This window comes from Eupeodes corollae, chromosome 1 (genome assembly GCF_945859685.1).
Source record: "Eupeodes corollae chromosome 1, idEupCoro1.1, whole genome shotgun sequence".
Taxonomy (NCBI): domain Eukaryota; kingdom Metazoa; phylum Arthropoda; class Insecta; order Diptera; family Syrphidae; genus Eupeodes; species Eupeodes corollae.
The window spans coordinates 158,819,705-158,837,478 of NC_079147.1; the positions used below are offsets into that span (position 1 = coordinate 158,819,705).

General features: G+C 31.1%; 2 protein-coding genes across 3 annotated transcripts in view; both read right to left on the reverse strand.

Moving 5' to 3' along the window:
* The window catches only part of LOC129953686 (nucleolar protein 16), a 77,376-nt gene that overhangs the window by 48,447 nt on the left and 11,155 nt on the right, over positions 1–17,774 (reverse strand). The gene's annotated exons all lie outside the window — the stretch shown is intronic.
* On the reverse strand, positions 759–16,165 carry LOC129953678 (elongation factor 1-alpha 2). Of its 2 annotated transcripts, none has more exons than XM_056067008.1 (4): positions 16,026–16,165; positions 2,492–3,492; positions 2,207–2,412; positions 759–2,143 (listed from the first exon to the last, which is right to left on the reverse strand). In XM_056067008.1, the coding sequence occupies exons 2-4, from the start codon at positions 3,312–3,314 to the stop codon at positions 1,784–1,786; spliced, it is 1,389 nt and encodes a 462-aa protein (XP_055922983.1). In that variant the 5' UTR covers positions 3,315–3,492; positions 16,026–16,165; the 3' UTR covers positions 759–1,783. The 2 variants fall into 2 exon arrangements, with proteins under 2 accessions (XP_055922983.1, XP_055922982.1); XM_056067007.1 differs by lacking the exon at positions 16,026–16,165 and adding an exon at positions 15,259–15,402.

Consider the following 17,774-nt stretch of genomic DNA (forward strand, 5'->3'; position numbering starts at 1 on the left):
TAGAACTCAGCTGGTATGCCGTCCAGCCCTGCAAAATTTGTAGTTACATCTATTGTGGGCGTTATTTAATTTAGCAAATTAGCTGAATACTGATTTAAGTTACTTTTGTAAACTTCACTTTTTTTTCGTTCCAACGAAGCCTTGTATTAAAATTTTCTTCGCGAGTTCTAATAAAACTTACTTGAGGTTTAAACTCACAGGAGACATAGATAGGCTGGTGCATTGAGTAGTTAGTTTACGATATTCAGCCATTCACCTTTTACAAGGCAGTATAGTCAATGACAGAGCAACCCTGTAAGCAAGTAAGTATATAGTACGAATGAATTTAGCTGGCTTCAAAAAGACTTGTATATCTTTTTTTGAATTATAGAAAGTATTATCTCAAAAGCCTTACGAGATGAAGGCTATGAAAACCGATTGCAATAGTGCAATTTGATTGCCAAGAACAACATTTTGTATACCAGTGAAAGTTTTTAAAATGTAAAAGATTGCAATAATAAAATTAATAAAAAAACATTTGAAATCAAAAATTAATTCAAAATATCAAACTTATTAAATATTTTGTCCACAATTAAATAAAAGAATTTAGTTTTATTATTTTTAAGCCTTTTGTTTTTATTGGTAAACTTTTCTCTTAATAAACTTTTAATTGCCGAATTGTATAGTTCTTTTATTTTAAAAGCAACTCTGTGTGTTTTTCTCATGTTCTGCAACATTAATAAACTTTAAGTCAATAAAAATATTGCAGTTTGTGTTAATTTTGTTTTTTGTTTTTTACTGATGAGTGAAGAATTAAATTCTTGTTTACAATCTAAAGATAGATACATATTTTATATGAGAATAGCTTTTACATATATTTTGCTTCCTTGCAGGGAACTTTATGTAAAACACTTGATTATTATTTGCTTAATAATTTTCAGTTTTCTTCTTATTTTTTCTTTTTCTTTTTTTAATAAAAACAAAGTTCGATAATAATTAGTACTTAAAAGTTAACAAAACGTACAAATTGCACTCAATTGCTTTTGGGACCGTATATAATAATTTAATGATGCGCGAAATGATTGAGGACGACACATTACGATGATAACAATATAATAAAATGAGTAATATAAAACAAAACAATTTATTAATGATATTTGATGTTGATGGTGATGGTCATGATCAATGATGATGATGAGAAGAGTAACAATGATGAAAAGTATAAAACACAAATGAATGATTTTAATATTTAAATAGCAACTGCCATTTGATTTGTGTCATGATTTTGGGATGGATAGTAGTTTAGATAATGATTACGAGTATTTATGATTTCTACGATTGGTTTCCTACGAAATGACTTGCGATGGCGGTACAGATATAGATATATATAGTATATAATAAAATTCAAGCACATTATTATGTCTAAGAGTATAATTGTATGAATTATAATTGCTGAATCTGTGTTCGACGTTGTTTTGCTTCTACTGCCGCGTCTGCTAGATATTCCAATAATTTCTGCGTTTCTTCCCAACTTCAGCGAATTATCCAATGATGGGAACTCCAAAAAACGTCTTGGTTTTGGTGTCAATGGTGATGATAATGCAGATGCAGAATAAAGGGTTCTTGGGATGGAGTGCATCACTGCTGCATTGTCGATTATGATACCGACAATGAATTGCAGCTGTCGGTGATATTGGAAATCATATATTTTTGTATTATTATTATCAATATGAAGAATATTTGTATTATTATTATTAATATAATTAATAAGTTCAATGTTGTCGTTATTCTGGTGGCACTCTAGTTATTTCTTCTTTTGTGCCTTCTCGGCGGCTTTTGTTACTTTGCCCGAAGTGGTTTCTTTGAAATTGACTGATTTGATGACACCAACAGCGACAGTTTGTCGCATGTCACGTACAGCAAAACGTCCCAACGGCGGAAATTCTTGGAAACTTTCAACGCATAATGGTTTGGTTGGAACCAAAATAATAATTGCCGCATCACCAGACTTAATCGATTTCGGATCAGTTTCAGTGGTCTTGCCAGTACGACGGTCACATTTCTCCTTTATTTCGGAAAATTTGCAAGCAATATGAGCAGTGTGACAATCAAGAACTGGTGTATAGCCGTTTGCTATCTGTCCTGGATGATTAAGAACAATTACCTGTAAAGTAAAATTGATTTCTGATTAAAAAAAATCGTATTTCGTATTTTTGTTTTGGTTTACCTGAGCAGTAAAGTCAGCTGCTCCCCTAGGTGGACAGTTCTTAGAATCACCAGCCACATATCCACGACGCAATTCCTTTACGGAAACGTTCTTAACATTGAAACCCACATTATCACCGGGCAAAGCTTCGGACAAAGCCTCGTGATGCATTTCAACTGACTTGACTTCAGTAACAAGATTGACTGGAGCAAAATTAACAACCATTCCTAACCAAAAAAAAAGAGTTTAAAATTAAACGTAATTTTTACACTTTTCAAATCATCAGCGAAACCTTATAATATTTACCTGGTTTAAGAAGTCCAGTTTCAACACGACCTACTGGTACAGTTCCAATACCACCGATTTTGTAAACATCCTGAAGAGGCAAACGTAATGGCTTGTCGGTTGGTCGCTGTGGTGGTAAAATGGCATCCAAAGCATCGATTAAGCACTTTCCTTCAACTTTACCCTCTTTACGTTCGACAGTCCATCCTTTGAACCAGGGCATCTTTTCCGATGGTTCTAACATATTATCACCATGCCAGCCAGAAATTGGTACAAATGCAACCGATGCAGGATTATAGCCGATTTTCTTAATGTACGATGAAACTTCTTTCTTGATTTCCTCGTAACGTGACTCACTATATCCAGGCTCAGTAGAGTCCATCTTATTAACACCAACAATCAATTGCTTTACACCCAAAGTAAATGCCAGAAGAGCATGCTCTCTGGTCTGCCCATTCTTTGAGATACCAGCCTCAAACTCACCAGTACCAGCGGCGACAATTAGCACAGCACAATCAGCTTGCGAAGTACCAGTAATCATGTTCTTAATGAAATCACGATGTCCAGGTGCATCAATAATTGTAACATAGTACTTAGCTGTTTCAAATTTCCATAGGGCAATATCAATGGTAATACCACGTTCACGTTCGGCCTTTAGTTTGTCCAAGACCCAGGCATACTTGAAGGAGCCCTTGCCCATTTCTTGGGCTTCCTTTTCGAATTTTTCAATGGTTCTCTTATCAATGCCACCGCATTTGTAGATTAAATGGCCAGTAGTTGTTGATTTACCAGAATCTACGTGGCCAATAACCACAATATTGATATGAACCTTCTCTTTGCCCATGACTTCTTATTGATACTGAGCAATATTCACAAAAATTAAATTAAAAATTAACTAAAAGAGTTTTGATTTGTTTTAAATTTAATTAGAAAATTTTATGCAGAGCAATGTTTTTCGTTTTGTTTAGCTGCTACTGGTTTGTTTAATTGGAATCGTCCTTAAAGGCACTCTCAAAGAATATCTGTAATGAGACAGAAATTATACCTATGGATATTTTTTTTCTTTCAATAATTCAAAACTCAATATTCCAAATTCGTTTTTAATGGTCAGATTTTTTAAATCTAGAAATACTTTTAAACAATTTTATTTTAAGTTAAAAATAGGCAGATGTAATTTAAAAACATATTCATTTATCCATCAACAGTTGTGTTTCTAAGCCTATGCAAAGTGTGTTTTTTAGACATGTGGTTTTCAAGAAGTTATAAAACGCATATAATTGAATGTTTAGCCAAGAATTTAGCTTGACTATTAATATAAGGCAATTATGTCTAACAGTGATTTGTAGAACAAGAGATTTCTTATAGGGGTTTCAATGGAAAAATTCAAATTTTCATTAAAAATTGATTTTTTGTGGCGCATGGAACACGATTAAAATTGTTCTGATTTCATGTCATTGAATCAGTGTTACTTTGTGTACGCATTAACTAGTGCGGTATATCTGTCAAATTTCCAGCTTTACATTTTTTTTTATAATTGTATCGTACTAGTCCAAAAAGGGGTAAATTTACAGACAATTCCAGATCTGCAGATTTGATTTTAAATTAAAAATAAATCAATTAATATATTATACAGGGGAAATTTGTTTTTTGACAGATCTAAATCAAAATTGTGACGTGATACGAAATTGGTTTAAAGTCGAGAAGAAAAATCGATCAAAGGTTCTTACAAGTAAAATAATTTTAAGCATCGAAGAACAGCGTTTTTTTAGTATAGTTTGTTTAGATTATCTATTTTATTTTATTTATTGTACAAAATTGACACTTTGATTTTTCCAAAAAGGTTTGCTAAAAATCAAAGTGCCAATTTTTTACAACAAATAAGTTGATAAAAATGGATTTTGGACTAGAATATCATTTAATCCAATAATAGTCAAGGGTTTCTGATTGGCTAAATCTATAACTACAAAAGAAGTTGAAATTTCCCCTCCGATGTAGTGTAAAAATTTAGGCTACAAAGTTAGTGCACACTGGTTTTGACGTTTTACAATCAGCTGCTCGGTGAGGACACAAGAATTCAAAATGAAATGAATCTTTCGGTATTTAAATACAAATACAAATCTATTTAGTTTTAATGAATTTGTAAAGAAAAAAACTACATATTTAAAGTTCTGAAAACATAAATGTTTCTTATTTATATATTCGTATGTGTCATTAATATGACAGTTTCTGATTGATTAGGTTGTGGTTCAACTTTGCATTCACAGAGCTAGTTGAATTTTGACTACGTAGTAACTAGCTTTGTGAATGCGCCAAATGAAAGCTCTCAAAATTAAGCGGTATGTAGTGGTGAAAGAGATTTTAAAATGTATGATTCCTGTCTTTTACATTGGACTGCAGATCGTTTACACTGGGCAGGTTCAGACGACATAAAGGACTTGAAAGTAAGGTAAGTTTATTTTGTTTGATTGGACAGTTGCCAAAAATTGAATGCCAATATAGGCAATTTTAATAGAAAGTTGACTGGAAAGTTATCAAAAAAAATGTACCTTACTCACAAGTTGGGTCTACTTTTGTCAAAATGACAGTTCATCATGCTAAAAGCTGAACTTTATTACTATGTGACTTATTCACTATCTGTATAATCACATATGATGTTCTATGTAAAAGGGTTTCTTTACAAATCGCCAAAGGAATAAGTAATATTTCTTTAAAACACAAAATACAAGTCAAGGAGCCTGGGGAGTGTAAACAATTATTTTTACCTCTAAAAGCTAATTATTGTTACCTCTAAAAAATAATTGTTTTTTACAAACAAAAATGATTTTATCTCCAACATAAATTTTATGTTACTTTTTTTGGCATCTGGTTACATTTTGGGAAAAATCGAATTGACAGGTTTTTAGAAAAAAAAACCTAGAAAAAAGGCATTATTTAAACATGGTAAACATTGATTTTCGCCGCAAATATCTTTTCAAAAATTAAAAATATTGGTTTTAAATTAATTTCATCCCATAGAAAATGAAATGAATTGCTGTTCGTTAGTCTCAATAAAACTCTAAAACGGCTGAACGGATTTATCTTATCATAATCTTGAAATGTTCGCGGAGGTCTAGGGAAGGATTAAAAGAAAAAATCGAATAATTTTCGGGACAACCCTTAAAACAGCAGTTTTCTATTTCCCATACAAACGTTTTCTAGAGTCAATTTGAACTTCATTTCTATTCAATAAAGTTCATATTAAATTAAAATCACTCAATGTTGTCTAAGCAATTTAGGTGTGTTCCTAACATCAAAGAGTCAATTTGTAATTTTGTACCGCTGCATAAAGTTCAAATTCAATCATATCTATAAAAATAGTCTTCACGTGCGTTTCGGAGGACATAATATCGCGTACCGAAAATAAACAAAAGTGAATCGCGAACGCGACAAAAAATTTAATAAACTATTAGTAGTACTGATTTCAGAACTTTAGTTGAAACTCTTCTTCGAGACGAGCTAGTGTTACGTTGATATCAATTTGAATTGGTTAGAATTCATTTTATTTACACAAATAACCTGAGAAGAACAAAACTTTTCACTCACAAATTTTTTCATCAATACGAAATTTAACAGCCGGTGTTAAACAAATTTAAATGTCAAATGGAAACGTGTTCATGTTCGGTGCGAACGATTTTCGGGTTTTGGGTTTGGTGTGAAACAGCTATGAGTCTATTAATGTAGTGAGCGGATATTGCCCAGTTTCTTTACTGCCTTGTGCAGGAAAATATCTATAAAACAATTATTTCAAAACAACTTCTATGGTATTTAGATAAAAATAATCTTACGAACGCAAATCAAGTAGCTTTTAAAAGCGATCTATCGACAACTGACACTCTCCTAAACGTTGACGATTTTATCACATCCGCCTTTTCTCCTAAGAACCATATCTCAGTTATGTTAATTTTTGACAAAATTGGAATACATATTGTAATAAAGAAGCTAATCGATTGGAAGATTGGTCCAAAAATGCTTCAATATATACATAATATCTTTTTTAACAAATAGAAAATTTAGAGTCAAATTTAACAATGTTTATTTAGCTGTAAATAACGTCGAGAATGGTATCCTTCAAGGATCACCCCTCTCGGTGATAAATTTTATAATAGCATTTAATGAGCTAAGTGAAATTTTAACAAAATTTTCTACTATTCATCATTCTTTGTATTTGTATTTCTTTATTATTATGTCATAATGTAAAAACATTTCCGATATTACTTACACGTTTCTAACCATATTAACCGAAATAACACAAATAATACACATTTTTAAGAAAACAAGTTGCTCAAAACTGATTCCACTTAGTTACCAGGTTAAATGTAATTAAATATTTATGTTCAAACAAAAGCTTTTCACACATGAACACCATCATCCGAGTCATCGTAGCAACAATTTTATCGAAGATCGACTAGAGCCTATAGTTATCTATGAAAAATGCTGCAAGAGTTCGCTTCAATTAATAAAACCGCAATATCATTCAGCCATCAGATGCTGTCTCAAACTGTTTTAAACAACTCCCCTAAAAAAATTCCTAGCCGAAGCTGGCCTTCCTTCCATCGAAAAAAGATTCAACTGCCTAACATGTCTTCTTATTCTAAAGTTAATATCCGCACCTAAGTCCCCAGTTACAGTTACAAATTATGCTAAACGTACCCTATCCCGGAAAAGTGTTCCCTCTACAATCTACAATGCGCTTAATATTGCTCGAACAATGGACATTTCGTTTGACATTCGATCCCAGAAAACTTTCCGAATCATCGTTAATTATTGACCTCACCTGCACACACAAAGACTACACAAACAACCAAACTTACAGAGTACTGTACAGCACACAAATACAAAAGAGAAAATGGACCTTTTTGTTTACAGAACACCTCACTATCTTTGCTATAGTCGAGGAAAATAAAAACCTAATAATGAATGGACTTCTGCCACAATATTGGTTTTGTTTTTTCTGCTGAAACAAAAGCAGCAAAGCTATAAAAATCAAGAATTTCAAAAAAAAATTGTTATATGCACCGACGGTCTATAAACGTCTGTCTGCAATAAAAAATGTCAACAACAAAACTCCAAGTGTACAGTATATAAGAGATTATGTGGGTACCTGGCCACGTAGGGATACTTGGTAACGAGGAAGCCGACATAGCAGCTAAAAAACAGGAGGAATTTGAAATGTTTTACTGATGAGCGTTTATAAAAATCAGTAAATTTCGTCATTAAATGTTATTTTCTATCGATCATAACATCGAACTTTACGCCTCAGCTCAAAACCTTTTTTGTACTGTTGCTTTCATCAGTAATATTTTTAATGATGTGATCGCACCAGTAAGAAATTGGAACACCAACAGTAAAACGAAATTTGTTTGGCTTTTGACAGTCAGCTGGTCAGTAAAATGAAATGTCATCATTAAAAAAAATTAAAATGAATTTGTAAATTAAATAAAACTTTAAATGCATCGTTTCAAAAAAAAAACACTAGGATTCATCTTATTACATCAATCTTTCGCTAGAAATAAATCTGTAACATGTTCAAAACTGAAAACAAAATTTGTATTGATGGATTTTACTGATAGCTATAACCGGCCCTAAAAGGAAAGAAGAATGGAATAACTATAACCAACTTTAATCAAGACTTAACCCATCATTAGAACACATACTTTATCCACTGAACTGCTTCAAATTTATGATGATATGATGAGATGTTTTCTTCGACTACGCATGGGACACACTAACTTAACGCATAACCATATGCTTAACAAAACTACACCTTTACCCTGTCATCTTTGCAATACAAACACCAGTCTTACCATGGATCACTTCCTCGTATGTCACGAGGTCGACCAAATTACTAACACTTTACAAAACTGTTCATTTATTGATTAACTTAAAACACTTTCTGAATCTAATATAAACACTACTTTTAAGATACGTCGATTACTAAACATTGATAATTTAATCTAATACACTACGGGTCAAAAGTTTTAGACCACCTTCAAAGGGTAGCTTTATTTGTACCTGGCGCTTGGGTTTATGAATGAATATAGAATTAATTTACATGCATTGTTAACTTAGACCATTCATAAAAGGAGCAAGTGAAAAAATCCAGATATTAATCCTTTTCTGTAAATTATGAGGAATTTTGTGAAAAAAGGTAAAAAAAAAAACAGTATTGGGTTTTTGGGTTTTTGGACTGGGTAATATTAAAGGGTAAAAAAATGTAAAATTTGCATATTTAGGATTTTGTATATAATACTCGATTTGATCCAATTTATATTTATTTGAGACTGTGAATAATCAATCAACAAAATTGCTGGAATAATATCCCACTAGAAAAAATACAAAACCTAAGAAGATTGCCCAGAATTGTAAAAAAATTATTGATTTTAAAGGAAGGTTTTTTGATGAAAACTCAATTTAGAGCTTTTATTGGTATTTTAAATTAATAATTTATGTTTAATACAAACCTAGTTTATATTTTTCTATCATTTACAACTCGACATGCTCTTCACTTGTTTCACATATTAACTTCTTTCCTGAAACTTCAGTTTAGAGGTTAAAACTCGATATTTCTCAAATTTCGGAGGTGGTCTCAAACTTTTGACCGGTATGTATAAGTAACACATATTAACATATTTATCTTCGTAGTTATATAACTCCTACAACTAACACACATTATCCTAATTTTCTATATACAACTTATGCTCTATTTTTCCGATATATTTTACATATGTATCTAGCTGATAGTCCTGGTAACTAGATTTTATACAAATATTATTATTGTAATTTAACTTACTTGATAATAAAGAAAAATCTCAGAAATGTCCGTACTCTCAGAAATATTAGCAGAATTTCGTAAGTTTGCTGTCAATAATCTGAAAAAAGAATTTTAATTGAATCGAGTTCTAAACAATTCTTTATCGAACAAGTCTAAACAATTGAATAGAAATGCAGAGCTAATTTATTTATTATTATTCATTAAACTGCTCTGCCAATCCGTGTAAGAAATTTCCCAGAAATCTTAGAAATATAAATTGGCCAAATAAAAAAAAAATAAATGTGAAATTAAAAATCGAAAAATGTACATACATATACATACATATGTAGATAGACTTAATAAAGTTTAGATTTGATTAAAAATTTAAAACCTTCCAAGATTTATTTGATAACATTAAACAAAAAACTGCAACTGCTGTTCAAAATTTTATTGATTTTTATTGAAAATCGGTTGCTGATTCAAAATCTAATTGCCTAATCAATATATGCAATCCAACCAATGTGTTTTAATTAACTAATAGATGAAAACCGTTTTTCCCTTTGACTACACAAAAATAGGACATTTTCAATTCCTTGACACAGGTTAAAGTTAAAATTAAAAAAAAAAACGTTCAAAGATTTTATCGGAAAGATGTTTTCAAGTGTACGTTAATAAATGTAAATCCGTGTTAGTTAATATTCAGTATGGTATCCCTCAAGGCTCAGTTCTCGGTCCTGTCTTATATTATGTGTACAAGTCCGACTTTCCACAGCTTCCGTATTGTGAATCAGGGATTAATGCAGATTACACCTGCATACTCTCTTCGGATGAGGTTGGTCTCAAAATTAAGACCAATCTTCAAAATGCACTTCATATTTTAATGAGATATTATCACAAATGGAAAATTAAACTTAATGCTGGAAAGATAAAATCAATCTTTTTCACGAGAAAAAGAAAGCGATTGTTCCCAGTAATGAGCTGGAAGTCGACGGTTCTATTATAAAATGGGAGTCTAATGTGCAATATCTAGGAATAAACCTTGACAAGCGGCTTATCTTTAAAGAACATAATATTAGTAAAATAATTAAAAAGGTTAATATTGCAATTAAAATGTTATACCCGCTTATAAATAGAATAGAATAGAATAGAAAATCGCATCTAAGTACTGAAAACAAGATCATTATACAAAAGGCTGTGTTCCAAGCAATGTAGTTGTATGGATGTCAGGTGTGGGGTAATTGCGCAATCTCCTATATTAAAGAACTCCAAGTTTTTTTTTACACTTCAGAATTTCAGAAAGTAGTAAGCTTATAGCAAGCGTCAAACTACGATCAGAGGCTCATCATAAGTGCATGTGTTAGTTGTTAGTAAAAAATAACACAAATATAGCCTAACACACTCACAAAATACAAAACAAAATTAGCATTTAACTATTAAACAAAAAATAAAATGAGAACGTTCACGATAGTGCAGCACTGGTTCTAAACAATGACTTTAATCCCACCTTAATTAAATTTAAATCTATCGATGAACAGTTTAAGTTATATAAAATGCTCATTCGACTTAAAGCTTCATTCTTGCCATATTTAGTTCTATGGAAGTCAATATGTTTAAAATCAAATGTGCGCAGGTGATGAGTTCCGCCCGGTAATTCAAATGTACACAAGATAGCAAATAAGGTGCATCAATTTCACCATTAATGAGTTGATGAAAAAATACTAAGTCATTATTAACACGCCTTTGATGGAGAGATTGCATTTGAAGAAGTAGAATACGATGTTCATAGGGAGGCAGGTCATAGGGATCTTCCCAAGGAAGACCTTTTAGGGCAAAGCGAATGAAATTATGTTGAATTGATTCAATACGTTTTCTATGAATTTCGTAATAGGGAGTCCATACCTGCGAAGCATATTCAAGATGAGGACGAACATGGCAATTATACAAAGAAAGGGTAACATAGGGATCATTGAACTCCTTTGCCCAGCGTTTTATAAAACCAAGCATAGAACTTGTCTTATTAACAATAACATTAATGTAATGTGTAAACTCTAAGTTGGAACAGAAATGTACACCTAAATCTTTAAATGTGGAGACACGACAGAGTTTTTGCTGTGATATACAGTAGGCAAATACGTTACTGATTAGTTTTTTAGTGAAAGTTATATTCTGGCATTTTAAAGGGTTGAGTAAAAGGCTATTTTTCCCACACCAAAATGTTAAACTATCAATGTCGGCTTGTAAAAGAATACGATCATGGTTTGACTTTATTGTTTTGAAAATCTTCATATCGTCAGCAAAAATAAGAAGTTCACTTGAGCGTAGACATGACGATACATCGTTAATAGACAGGATGAACAGAAAAGGGCCAATATGGCTTCCCTGGGGAACACTAGATTGATCAACAAAAGGTTCAGAATGACAATTTCTAAATTTTACCTCGTAGGATCTGTTTTTAAGGTATGACTTAATCCAAGCTAAGAAAAATGGTGGAAAACCAAGAGCCTTAAGTTTAAATAAAATAATTCCGTGGCTAAGTTGGTCAAAAGCTTTAGAAAAGTCAGTGTATACACAGTCAACTTCATATCCTTGTTCTAAAGCGTTTGAACATATGTTTGAGAATGTGAGGAGATTAGTAACGGTTGATCTTTTTTTCACAAATCCATGTTGCTGTTCGCAAATGATATTTTTACTAAAATATGCTACGCTTTCACAAACAACTTGTTCAAATACTTTAGGAATGCAAGAAAGCTTTGCAATGGGCCTGTAGTTGCTTATATCCGACTTGTTACCTTTCTTGAAAATTGGTGTTAGAAATGACTTCTTCCATATACTGGGAAATTTGCCTGTTTTTAGAGAAAGTTTGAATAAAAACGTAAGGGGTTCAACTAAAGCATTACTACACTTTTTTAGTACTATCGGAGGAATACCATCAGGACCGGCTGAGCAGTCATTATTTAACGCAGATAAAAGATCAAGGACCGTACTCTGTAGCACAGGTATGTGACTACAGCTAGTTTGCGAAAAAATGTGAAGATTATGAAAATATACTTCATCAACTTCTTGAGGGCTATTAACAAATGACTCACGGAAATTCGTTGCGAAAGCGTTACAGATATCAAAAGTTTTATCTAACGAAAGGTTCTTGTAAGTGAAGTTAACTGGAAACCATCTGATTTTTTCTTTGAGTTTACAAAATTCCAAAAATTTTTAGGATTCTCTTTCAAAGAGGTGCCCATATCAGTAACTTAACAAGCATATAAAAATTTGGAAAGAGATTTAAATTGGTTAATGAGTTCAACATAAAAAGAGAAGTTGACTGGAGACAGAGTTTTGAGATACCATACCATACCTTATTTCTTTTGTTACGCAGTAAACGCAATTCTTTTGTGTACCAAGGATGGCTAAAGTTTGTATTTCTTGATTTCTTTATCGGTACATTTTTTTCAAAACAATAATTAAGGATCTTATAAAAAGTTGAAACTGCTTCGTCAATGTTAGAAAATCCTAGTGTATCAGAAATTCCCGAAATGGTTAAATCTTCTGACAACTGCTGGAAATTGGCTCTTCTGAAATCAAAATTATATAAGCAATCAAAAGAATTACTGTGATTAGTAAGGTGATTACTTAAGTAAAAAAAAATGTCCAAAGGGGGGTGATATTTGTCAATATTAGTAATTCCTGATCTAGATTCTAGAACAAGAGTACTAATAGCCTCAGAAGAAAAGACTAAATCGAGAATTCGATTTTTTGAGTTTTTAATACAGCTTGTTTGCTGTAAGTCAGTAAGAAGGACTTTATCGAGAATAGATTGTTCCATTTGTGAAGAAGAAGGATTCAGCTTCGGATGGAATCCAGTCAATGTGTGGTAAATTAAAGTCACCTAGAAGTAAGATATTGGTGTCAGAGCGGGACAAATTTATAAGATAGTCTAATGCCAAGGAGAGAACGTTATAAACAGACTCCAAACTTTTTGGAGGAATGTAAAAGTTTAAAATTAAAAAAGTCTTAGTCTGTACCATTATCTTAACACATAGAAGAAGAAGAGAAATATGTATTTTTTACCGCTATGAGAACACCTCCACCTAAATCCTTTGCATTACCAACATGACGATCGTTTCTGTAAACTTCGAACTCTTGAATAAAAAATTCTGTGTCGGAAAAGCTTGAAAAAAGCCACGTTTCTGTCAAAACGAATACGTCGTGTGGAAATAATTGGGAGTTAAGAAAAATGTCAGTAGTCTTGCTACGAAGTCCCCTTACGTTTTGGTAGAAGAGCGCAAGCCTGTTAAGTTTTTTGATTTCTTTTTCAAAGAAACACCCTGTTTTTGACTTTGAGTAAATTCTTTGACTAACAAAACAAAATTTCAAAAATGGCTCTAAATCTACCCTGACATCATTCAACTAATGATCTTCATAATCAAATAAGTGTTGAATTGATTTGCACAAGAATTCGAAAATTAACTGATAATTTCTTAATGAACTGTGATATTTCTGACAACCCTTTGTAGTGCAATTAAACATTTAAAAATGTATTTATTTATTTTTGTTATTTATTTCATATTTATTTATATTATATTATTGAACTTATTTATTTTTAGTTACTTATTATTTACTATTTATGGTTTTTATTTATTGTTTATTATTTATTATATATTATTTGTTATTTATTATTTGTTATTTGTTATTTATTATTTATTATTTATTATTTATTATTTTTCATTCGATGTTTGTTATTTATTATTTACTATTTATTATTTGTTAAATATTTTTTTTAATAAGTTAGTATCTGCTTTTGTTTTTTTAGATTTTGTTGCTAAATAATTAGCTTGATTATTTATTTATTTACTATTAATTTATATATTATATATCTTTTTTTTATTATTATTTTTTTTATTAACTTATCTGTATTGTATTTGTATTTAATTTAAGTGTAACTTTTTTTATTACTTTACGTATCCTATGTGTTTTAAAATTCAATCTATTTCTTAATGAACTGTTTGTTATACTTAAATGAATATTTTTGTCATATATTCCTTCAAAATATAAATGTTTTCTTTTTGAATTTGTAATTATAATGTTGTAAAAATAACGTATTCAGTAGAAAGATATATTTTTAATATCAAATCTCTGTGTGAACTAAGCAAACCAAATTATATTTTAAGAAAGAAATATCTATCTAAACTGGCCAAATGAAAAAATGAATGTGAAATTAAAAAACGAAAAATGTAGATAGACTTAATAAAGTTTAGATTTGATTAAAATTTTAAAACCTTTCAAGATTTATCGAAATTTAATAACATTAAACATAAATTTTAAAACTGGAACTCCATTTGTTGGTTATATTTTTTAAAACATACTTTTCAAAATTGTATTGATTTTATTGAAAATCAGTTGCTGATTCAGATGTAGTAAAGTTAAGATAATAACATAAAATAAGGAGATCAATAGTGTACGGCAAAACTATGCCGGCATATATCATCCAGATACATAATTTCTACTCGTAATAATTGTCCGGCCATTAATGGTTTGAAAACAAAATCCAGTTGCCTAATCAATATCTGCAATTCGACCAATGTGTTTTTTAATTATCAAAAAGATGAAATTAGTTTTTTCCTTTGACTACACAAAAAAAATAGGACTTTTTTAATTCCATGACACACAGGTTAAAGTTAAATTAAAAAAAAAACTAATTTTTAAATTCCAAAAGGGAAGAAACTTGCAAAAATGAGGTCAGTTGCAACCTGCATATAGTATCTACATGCAGCTTTAAAGTTCTTAAACAAGGGTAGAAGATTATATACATATTAATACAAACGCCCATCCTCAACTTTTACACTCGGATTTTATATTTAAAATATCTTCAACTTATATGAATGTATATTTTTGAAAATTCATATCTGATGCAATTTATTTGTTAACTTGTGAAGAATTTCAAAAAAAAAGATAGATTTTTCAAAAAGAAAAACAGTTTCTTAAATTGATCTAAAAATTACTATACCTGGTGATATAAATTTTTAAATTGCACTTGGTGTTGAACTTAAAATAGATAATGTGGTCACAAAATTATCATATTACTGCGAAGTCGGCAAGAGAAAACTGAATTATTTTTATGACAAAAATCAATCTAAGCAGACAACGATGGCGATGGCGAATGACGACGTTTTCCATCATTTCACCACACAACATACATATCTATACATGTATCTACGGAAATGTAGGTTGTAGTAGGTGTAGGTAGGTATATAGCGGTAACTATAACCGGAGGTTGGGATTATGGGAATTCAAAAAAAAAAACTTAAAATGGATACCCGAATATAGTATCTTTGTAAAGGTAGAAAATCGATACAGGATAAGAATCAAACCAACAACCAAAATCAATGCACCGCCCTTAAGGAATTTCTTTTAAAAATATTTATTTGAAATTTATTTTTGGAATTCAATTATAGAAAAACGTTAATTCTTAAAAATTGTATTCAAATGCATATTAGCACTTTTAGCATGTAGTTTCATAACCTCGCAGCAATGTGCAACGAATCTTTTTCTTCGAGAAAACTTATTAGATAAGTGCACTCATGGCAGGGGGCAATGCATTCCTTACCTACATATAGTAGATAATTAGCGAAGGGAGCTAACAACTTTTATGCATTTCGAATGCACTTTAAAATTAACTTTCATGTTTTTGTTTTTTAATAAAGAAGCTCAAAAACCTTTATATTTTTGAGACAACATAATATCAGAAGAATATAGTGATTTGAAAAAAATTACCAAGGTACTGCCGGCCGGCTTCCGATGAAAAATTGATTTTCCCGATGTCAAAATTGCACTATTCACATAATTTTATTTATTAGAAGAGAAAAATAAATATTCGTTGGAATGTAATAAATTATTTAAAAATGTATTCTTTGGAACTTTAAATTGGATGATTGAGTTTTGGTAAAATAATTTAGGGATTTTCACGTAAGTAATAAAATTTTCTTCCACTTACCTCGAGCACAAAAGACGGAAAGGCCGATTTTCAGTACTTGGGAGATGCACATGCGCTGGATTCAATTGTCAGCAAAACAGCGCAAGTACCCAAGAGAGTGCACCTAGCCTGTACCATTACCTACCATTAGGTTGCAAATCGCAACCATCAGCCGTCATTGTCACCCATATATGCGGCCCCGAAAAGTCGAGATGGTAGATAGCCATAGATAGTTTTGTAGGTTTTTATTTTTTCTTTGGTTTCATATTTTACCCCTTGCAGTGGTGAGTCGAGTGAAGAAATGCGCGAATTTTCGACTATTGTCCTCACCCTTTTTCTGCAGCTCCCCATTTTTATAGGTTTTTTTTTTTATTTTTGTAAGCAAGTCCATATAGACGGTAGTGAACGACAACAATATGCATGATGCGATTTCCGTCTAAATTGCAGTCCACGAAGTCTATGCTGACGACTTTTATACAGGGTGAATTCTTTTATTTGTCGATGATGTATTTTGAGAATAGGAGAAAAAAGAATTGAGTCTATTTTAGAGTCACAATTTCATTTAGTGATTGGAATTTTTATAAATAAATAAACAACTGATTTTTTTGGAAAGTTGAAATACATCACATTATAAGTAATGTTTTGAAACTGTACACGGTTCCATGGAAGAGCGTCTAGGAATACCTTTTATAATTTGTAAGGAAAAATAGTTTGATATATGTAGACTTCAGCTTAAAATTAAGTTTACTTTTAATTTGAATTCTTATAATTACAACTAAAGTATTCAAGAGGGCTAAATTAAAGTGTACGTGTAGTAGACTCTCTGTAGATTCTTGATGTCTTAATGGGCAGCAAGAACAATATTGGGGGCAAGAGTACGATAACTCAGGCGACAAGATATTATATGGATTTCTTAAGAACAGTTAAAATAAGCATTTTTTTACTATGGGATGGGGGTCTATCTTCCCCCGTTTAGGCGGGAGGGGCAATTAAAAAAAAATATTATTTAAAATGGAAAACTTGTTAAAAAATAACGGTAATACTTACAATTAAGTATTTTACATTTTTTAAAGCCAACATTCTGTTCTATTAGTTTAAATGAAATTTAATTTTAAACTAAAAATTTGAGTAAAAAAAGTTCAAAAAAGGTTTAAGTGTAATTTTTCTAATTTTCGAGGAAATTGAAAATAACCACAACTAACATTTTAATTTAATTATGCTTAAGTGCTCTTATTTTCATAGCATTAATGAAAGGTGCGAGTTTAGGTGTATGCAACAGTGGGACTTTTCCTCTCAATTGCTTTCTTAGCTTAAAGAAACAGCGGTAAGCAAGAGTTATTCTTCGTTTGATCTCAGAGCTGGTGTTGTTTTCTGCGTTTACAGCGGAGCCTAGGTAGACGAAGTCCTTGACTACCTCAAAGTTACATCTGTCGATGGTGACGTTTTGACTAAGACGTCGGTGTTGTATGTCCTTTCTGACGACAGCATGTACTTTGTTTTGCCCTCATTAACCGTTAAACCCATGTTTTGCCGCCTCTGCCTCAATACTC